General features: G+C 40.6%; 1 protein-coding gene across 1 annotated transcript in view; it reads right to left on the bottom strand.

Moving 5' to 3' along the window:
• Positions 1-8182, bottom strand: part of LOC107567212 (microtubule-associated serine/threonine-protein kinase 1-like) — a 46161-nt gene that overhangs the window by 15982 nt on the left and 21997 nt on the right. Inside the window, exons 8-20 of the mRNA XM_016252853.1 lie at positions 6810-7019; positions 6588-6689; positions 5721-5853; positions 5570-5637; positions 5360-5436; positions 4922-5130; positions 4377-4515; positions 3948-4080; positions 2913-3078; positions 2702-2803; positions 1408-1530; positions 1204-1313; positions 955-1109 (exon numbers count right to left, since the gene is read on the bottom strand). Of these exons, the coding sequence (XP_016108339.1) occupies positions 955-1109; positions 1204-1313; positions 1408-1530; positions 2702-2803; positions 2913-3078; positions 3948-4080; positions 4377-4515; positions 4922-5130; positions 5360-5436; positions 5570-5637; positions 5721-5853; positions 6588-6689; positions 6810-7019 (1727 nt within the window). The remainder of the gene's footprint in view (positions 1-954; positions 1110-1203; positions 1314-1407; positions 1531-2701; positions 2804-2912; positions 3079-3947; positions 4081-4376; positions 4516-4921; positions 5131-5359; positions 5437-5569; positions 5638-5720; positions 5854-6587; positions 6690-6809; positions 7020-8182) is intronic.

Here is an 8182-nt window from a genome sequence, read left to right as displayed (position 1 = left end):
AGTGAAGTAGACATGTGGGGGCGTGTTAGAACGAGCCGTTTTAGGCGTGGCTGACTCTTAACTTTTATAAAAAATATGTCTTTGGATTTGAGACTTTAGTCTTTGCAACATTACAGATCTTCTTTATGCACCAAGAGCTTGTAACACTCCAAAGAGAAAGAAAAACTTGAAATCGCATCATATTACCCCTTTAACAACATGAAGTATGTTATACATTCCATTACATGAAGGTTTCCCAAATTGGGGTTCGTAAATGAACTGCAGGGGGTTTGTGAGTTTAATGAAAAAGCTAATAATTAATTAAATAAAAAATAAAAAAAAGCCATTTTAAAATAACATCAATCAAAATAAAACACTTACTAAAAAGGAAATATTTTATTTGTTTACATGCATGTCATGTGACCATTAACCAACATCAGAGAACCATGAACATGCAAATGTGATACTTAATTATTAACATTTATTTTAATATACTTGTATTAATATACTGCACTACATGCAAATAAGAAATAATGTGAATTTGTGCATTTTGAAAGACAAAAGCCTTCCAAAACTATATACATGGTTAAATAACCTACTGAGTGATAATTCAAATAAAAAATTAATGTGTTCATCAGTAGTTAGTGCAATGCTGAAGCACTTAAAACTTGAAATGAATCCAGTGTTAAAATGCCATGTCACCCCCTGACTAGTGACTGGAATAATGTATTGCTATTGTGTGAATAATATGTAATCATGTAATCAAGTAACTGTAGTCTGATTACAAGCAATTTAAAATGTAATTTAATCTGATTACAAGTACTTCATTTTTGGAATCTGATAATGTAATCCAAATTACACGTAATCAGTTACTACCCAGCTCTGGTGGTTGCTAGGTGGTTTCTAAGGTGTTCTGAGTGGTTACTAGAGTGTTGCTGGGCTATTCTGGGAGGTCGTTGTACTGTCTTGTCTTACATCTCGGGGGATCCGGTTCTCCAGCTCTTGTCTCGGAGGGTCAGGCTGCCCAGACTTTCCCTCTTACTGCGATCTTCTCTGTGAGCTTTGGGCTCTCGGCGGGTCACCACGGGTTTGTGCTCCAGCTGCGACAGATGCTCCATGCTGCTGTACACCTGTGATTCAGATGCACTAGATGAATCCTTGAGTCTATGGGCTACATTACCCATAATCCTCGGTGTTGTGTAAAGAGCAGAATCTAGGTCTCACCTTGCTGAAACGCGGCGAGCAGGAGGAGAAGCGGTGAATCTCCACTGGCTCGTCGTCATTGGTGTCGTCTTCATCGTACGAGTGAACGTGATGATATCGCTCTGATCGTGCTGAGACAGACGGATGAGTTACTCACTAATGCACACCATCAGACAACAGCACAAACACACACACACACTATCCATCCATCTGTTCATCACTCACTGTCGAAGTAGCTGGTGTCCTCCTCCGACTCCAGATGAGGGATGAACTCGGCTTTCTGCCGGAGCAAGCTGCTCCAGTCCAGATCACAGAAGAACGGATGCTGCTTCACCTCGAACGCTCCACCTGCGCACAAACACATGACTTCATTCAGTGCGTGGAGAACGTCTGACTCTACTGACCAACAACAGCAATATGATAAAAGACAGTCAATGATCAATAATCAAATGAACTATTAATAATAGTAAAAACAGATGTTTAGATTTTTCATTAGAATATAAAGGCTAGAATAGTCTGAGTGGTTGCTAGGGCGTTGTTAGGTGTAGGTGTGTTAGGGTGTTTTAAGTGAATAATATGGGGCTGTTAGGTAATTCAGAGTGGTTTTAAACTTTTTACTGTTTTGCTGATACATGGTTTCTAATGTGTTCTGTGTGGTTTCTATGTTGGTTGCTAGGGTGTTTTTCCCCATGCTATGTGGTTGTTGGTGGTTCTGAGGGATTTTAAACTTGATATGGGTTGCTAGGGCATTTTAATGCATGCTATGCAGTTAGGTGGTTCTGAGTGGTGTTGTACTTGCTACTTTGTGTTGCTAGGTGGTTTCTAAGGTGTTTTGAGTGGCTATACTGTTGAGTGGTTAGGGTGTTTTTAATGCATGCTATGCAGTTAAGTGGTTCAGAGTTGCGTAAAACTTGCTACTATGTGGTTGCTAGACTGTTTATAAGGTTATAGGTTGCTAGGGTGTTGCAAGGACATTTTTAGTGCATGTTATGTGGTTGTTGGCGGTTCTTTAAAACTTGCTAGTTGGTTCCTAAGAGGTTGCTATGATGTTGCTATGGTGGTTTTAATACATGCTATGCAGTTATGTGGTTCAGGGAGTGGTGTTAAACTTGCTATTATGTGTTTGCTAGGTAGTTTATAAGGTGCTCTAACTGATTGCTAGACTGTTGTTAAGGCGTTTTAGTGTTTAGGCAGTTATAACTTACTTTAAGTGTGCTACTATGTGGTTGCCAGGTGGTTCTGAGTGGTTGCTAAGGTGATGCGAGGCTATGTTGTTGTCATGTTGTTAAGTCCATGGGACCTTTTCACTTGTTATACTGTCAACGAATGGACTGCCGTTCAAAAAGTAGGTTTAAGGGCTTGAGATTTGAGCTATTCTTCTTTTTAATCATCATTACTGATCGTCAAATGATCAGTGTTATAATACAGCTCTAATCCAAGTCAACAGCTCTAACAGTCAGAGCACATCAGCGTGCATTTAATGATAGTGGGCCACATGACTGGAGGTGTGTGACGTCACCTGTGCCCTGTCTGAGCAGCGGGTTGGTCTGCAGGAGAGATGAGATCAGGTGTTGCGCGTCAGCGGGGAGAGCGTCATCATCCTCGGGCCACACAATGTCATCTACACACACACACACACACACACACACACATTTTACATTGTGTACATCTTTTTTATTTAGATTCATGAGATTGTTTCACTGTGTGAATATATGTAGGTGTGTCTTTACCTGTGATCACCTGACCAAACAGCTCCTCCGGTGTGTCGCCGAAGAACGGCACGCAGCCCACCAGGAACTCGTAGAGGATGATGCCCATGGCCCACCAGTCCACCGGCTTGCCGTAACCCTGCCGCAGGATCACCTCCGGGGCGATGTACTCTGGGGTGCCGCACACCTGGGGTCAAAGGTCAAAGAACGTTTCTATGCGGTTGCTGAGGTGTTTGGAATAGTTTTAAACGCGTTGCTGTGCGGTTGCTAAGGTGTTCTAAATAGTTTTCAGTGTGTTGCTATGGGGTTGCTAAGGTGTTTAGACTAGCTTTCAGCCTGTTGGTACGTGGTTGCTGAGGCGTTCAGAATAGTTTTCAGTGTGGTTCATAGGCATTGTGAATAGTTTTCGGTGCTTTGATATGCGGTTGCTGAGGTGTTTGGAATAGTTTTCAGTGTGTTGCTATGCGGTTGCTGAGGTGTTTGGAATAGTTTTCAACTTGTTGCTATGCGGTTGCTAAGGTGTTTGGAATAGTTTTCAGCGTGTTGCTATGGGGTTGCTGAGGCGTTTGGATTAGTTTTCAGCTTGTTGCTATGCGGTTGCTAAGGTGTTTGGAATAGTTTTCAGAGTGTTGCTATGTGGTTGCTGAGGCGTTTGGATTAGTTTTCAGGGCAGGTCCTAGACGTTGTGAATAGTTTCCGGTGCTTTGCTATGCGGTTGCTGAGGTGTTCTGGCTAGTTTTAGCGTGTTGCTATGCCGTTGCTGAGATGCTTGGAATTGTTTTCAGTGTGTTGTTATGTGGTTGCTATGGTGTTTGGAATTTTTTTTTTTCCAGTATGGTGGTGTTGGAATCAATTTAGAATGTCGTGAAGGTGTTGCTTACAGGCTTCATCAACACTTCATCGGTGATATTTTATCATAAACTTGAATGTGTAAATTATATTTATGATCAAAAATAACTAAATTAAATAGGCACACAATGAAATTAAAACTGTAGTTTTGTGGCTTTTTGACCATGACTATGTACAGAACAGAATATTGTATGTATTTTCTGGTACCTGTTTATCCAGGAACTCCCTGGTGTCCTTCTCGATGTGTCCCTCATACAGGTTTGTGGTGAGACTCATGAGACCCATTTTAGACAAACCGAAATCAGTGAGTTTAATGTGACCCATTGACGTGATAAGCAGACTGACGGCGAGAGAGAGAGAGAGAGAGACAGACGGAGATGATGTGAGACCGTCTCTACAGTAACACACACTGAGTGGCATTTCTGACATGTGTTTAATTATATAACACAATCTGTCCAAATTAAACGATTTCATTAATCTCACGCAGGAAATGCTGTATGTCATTGCCCAACAGATGGCAAATGAATCCCAGCAATCATTTAATTGACTGTGCACGGTCACTTAGTAAATGACAGGCTCCCTGCCATTGTCATTACATATAATTCAAAATTATTTTAACTGTTATTGGCGTATTACTTGTCCGGTTTGAGATCCCGGTGCACGATTCCATAGTTATGTATGTATTCGAGAGCCAGGACGGTTTCAGCGAAGTACATGCGCGCCATTTCCACAGGCAATGCTCCGATATTCTTTAGCAGTGTCGCGCAGTCGCCTCCTGAAACGAAACACACAGATGAGATCTGGTTAACATCTCAGTTGTTTCTCACTAGACAACAACACTGAAGCCTCCTGCTTCTCAGATGTTTCTCCTGAGAAAAAGACTCCAGTAATCTCACACGCGTCTCCTCCTCAGGTGTTTCAGAAGAGATCTCAAACTGTGCTCAGATTTGCTCAAGATCTCCAACACAAACTCAATCTTTTCTCATCAAATGATTTGAGCTGCTTTCCACATTCATTTTATAGCCCTAGACTCTTACTGGAGTGACTCATCTGGGTCTGTTTTATTTCTTAGGCACTTTAAGAGAAACATCTGAGAGTTGGTACTTAAACAAAACATACCTGAGACCTCAATACAGTCAATAAAGCTTTAAAAGAGCAATAAAAGTGTGTGCGTGTCTCACCCTCCACGTACTCCATGACCATACACAGGTGTCGCCTGGTCTCAAAGGAGCAGAACATGCTGACCACGAACGGGTTCTCGGCGAAGGTCAGGATGTCTCGCTCCACAAACGCCTGCTGGATCTGGTTCCTCAGAATCAGGTTCTGTTTGTTGATTTTCTTCATAGCGAAGCGCTGTCGCATCTCCAGATGGCGGACCAGATACACCGCGCTGAGAAACACACAGTATCTTCTGTCAGTGTCTCAACTCCTCTGTGTGTGTTTGGTTATTTAGTAGATGCGTTTGTATCCACAGTGACAATACTTATGTTACAAAATGTTCAGTTACAAATAAATGCTGTTCTTTTAAACCTTATATCCCCATTTAGATATTGAGACAAACGCGCACGTGTGTGTGTGTGTGTGTGTGTGTCTGTGTGTGTGTGTGTGTGCTGGTTTACCCGTAGGCTCCATTGCTGATCAGTTTGATGGTCTGGAAATCTGCCTCTCCAGGTGGCTTCATGGGTTTTATCTTTCCCTGGAAAAGAGAAAAATCCCCTCAAACTCTTGCACAAGATGTTATCATCATCTTGTAACAGACACTTTACTGACAAACAATCGTTTTCAGATTTCCCGGGGCTGTCTGTGTGTGTGTGTTAGTGTGTTCAGACCTCTGCGGAGTCGTCTGTCTCCGGTGTGACGGGCCCCTCGCTGTCATAATGCTCTCGACTGACCATCTCTGAAACACAGACGTGACAGTCGCTCAGTGATCAGCTGTACTGGGATCAGTGCTGTGTGATTGTTGTGTGACTGAGGTCTCACCCTCCAGAGGGTCTCTGGTCAGACCCAGCTGACTGATGATGTACCGCGGGATGTCGGTCTTCATCAGGTGTCCTTCTTTAGCGTGATCCTCAGCCGCCTCCAGCAGATGATAGAACTCTTCAGGGTTAAACTCCTGGAAAACGTGTCAGAGCAACATCTGTTAGTGTTGCTATGCGGTTGCTGGGGTGCTTAGATTCGTTTTCAGCGTGTTGCTATGCGGTTGCTGGGGTGTTTGGAACAGATTTCAGTGTGTTGCTATGTGGTTGCTGAGGTGTTTGGTTTAGTTTTTAGAATGTTGCTATGAGGTTGCTAAGGTGTTTGAAATAGTTTTTTGCATGCTGTTTCACTCTGAAATAAGTCATAAATGCAATACAAGTTCAGTTGGGTTCAGGGTTCAGACGGCATTATTGTTTGGTTGAGGATCAGCACTAGGGTTCAGTTTCTGTGACAGTCTAAAAATAAAGTTGAATTACACTGAACATTTGTAATTTGCTGAAGTACATGAACACACTCTCATTTTGGGAGCATCTCCGTTTAACAGGGATAATGAATGGTTCATGTGGTTTAATCCTGGAGCTGCACAGAAGCATTTCCAAATGAGTTTTTTACAGGCAGTGAATCACAGAAGGTCAGTGATAACAGCAGCATGCTCACAGCTCCCAATCTAAATGCTAATGCAGCAGCAGGTTCAACTCGCTCTCTCTCCTTTTGTGTGTTTTGCAGCTATTCTTGTTTAAAATACTTTTCTGAAGTAGGAGTGAAAACCTGAAAACATCAGGCCTGTGTTGTTGTTGTCCAGAGGGGTTTGAAGCATCATGTTATCTGATGAATGGATAAAAGAACAAGCAAAAGAAAGCATTTTCTCACCAAACACTCTAAAAGTCGAGCAGGTCGAGCGATGATGAAGAGGAGTTTCTTCACCAACTCAGTGACAAAGGTCAACTCTGAACTCTCCGACCGCTTATAAGCCTGAGAGACACAAAGACAGAGAAAAACAAGCTAAGTAATATTTCCTTACTTCTTCACATTACAGTAAAGGCACCGTTCTTGGCGGGTTTAATGAGATCACAGGTTTGATGATGAACTCACGTCATCCAGAAGTTTCTCCAGGTTCTCCTGCAGCTCAAAGAAGTAGATGGACGTGATGAGCCCCTCCTTAGATTTGGTCAGGCAGTCTCTGGACAGCTCGATGATCTGGTGGTGGATAAAGCTTAGGACCCCGTCGGCCAGCGGCAGAACACTCTCGGGACAATATGAGTGGATGAAATCACACAACCTGCCCTCCATCTGCGCCGTGGCCTGACAGGAACAAATTATTTATTATTTTATAATAATTTGCTGATACCAGAATTTTAAAATGCTATTATTATTATTATTATTATTATTATTATTATAAAGCATTTTGTAATACATAAATAATCTACAATTATTATTACTAGTTGTAGAAGTATTTCTAGATTATTTATTACAAATTACTTAATAATAATAATAATAATAATAATTAAGCATTTTAGATATACTATTTTAATAATAATAGTTATTATTATTATTTAATGTAAATAATTATTCTACGTTATTATTACTATTAAGTATTTTGTAATAAACACTATTATTATTATTACTTCTGGATAATTTTTATTACAGAATACTTAATCATATTAAGTAGATGTTAAAATATAACTATAAGTATATATTACAGTATACTTTCATATTTTAAATATGCACACATTTGATGTATGATATATAGTTGTGCAAAGCAAGATTATATATTTTTATTTTTTAGAAAGTGATTTTATTTTGATTTCTTATCGCTACATCGTCGATTACTCCAGTCGTCCTCAGTTAACCTGATGCTGTTCTGACCATATAAATGTGTTTATCTGCAAACTGAGAGACGAATACCAGACACCAGTGGGAGCCTCTCTCTCTGTCTGTGTGTGTGTGTGTGTGTGTGTGTGTGTGAGAGTGAGTAAATCAATACAGTCCCCCATAAGACGGCTAATGTTAGAGAAGAGTGTCACCTGACGAGGCTCATGAAGTACACTCACAGCAAAGCGTTAGAAGTTGCTGATTTACAGTAACTTAACATTAACTAAGATTAATACATGCTATATAAGTATTGTTCATGTTAACTTATATAGTTAACTGATGTTTCCAAAGAAAACCTCATTGTAAAGTGTTACCATAGATAATTATAGAAATGATAATATTTAGAAAAGTTAATATTAACATATTTATATTAAAGGGGTCATATGATGCGATTTCAATTTTTCCTTTCTCTTTGGAGTGTTACAAGCTCTTGGTGCATAAAGAAGATCTGTAAAGTTGCAAAGACTAAAGTCTCAAATCCAAAGAGATATTCTTTATAAAAGTTAAGAGTCAGCCACACCTACCTAAAACGGCTCGTTCTAACACAACCCCCACATATCTACCTCACTATGTGGGAAGATTTGCATAACGCC

Source organism: Sinocyclocheilus grahami, unplaced genomic scaffold (assembly GCF_001515645.1).
Source record: "Sinocyclocheilus grahami isolate Dianchi unplaced genomic scaffold, SAMN03320097.WGS_v1.1 scaffold1135.1, whole genome shotgun sequence".
Taxonomy (NCBI): Eukaryota; Metazoa; Chordata; class Actinopteri; order Cypriniformes; family Cyprinidae; genus Sinocyclocheilus; species Sinocyclocheilus grahami.
The sequence above is the reverse complement of the archived record's forward strand: the minus strand, read 5'-3'. Positions and strand labels throughout refer to the sequence as shown.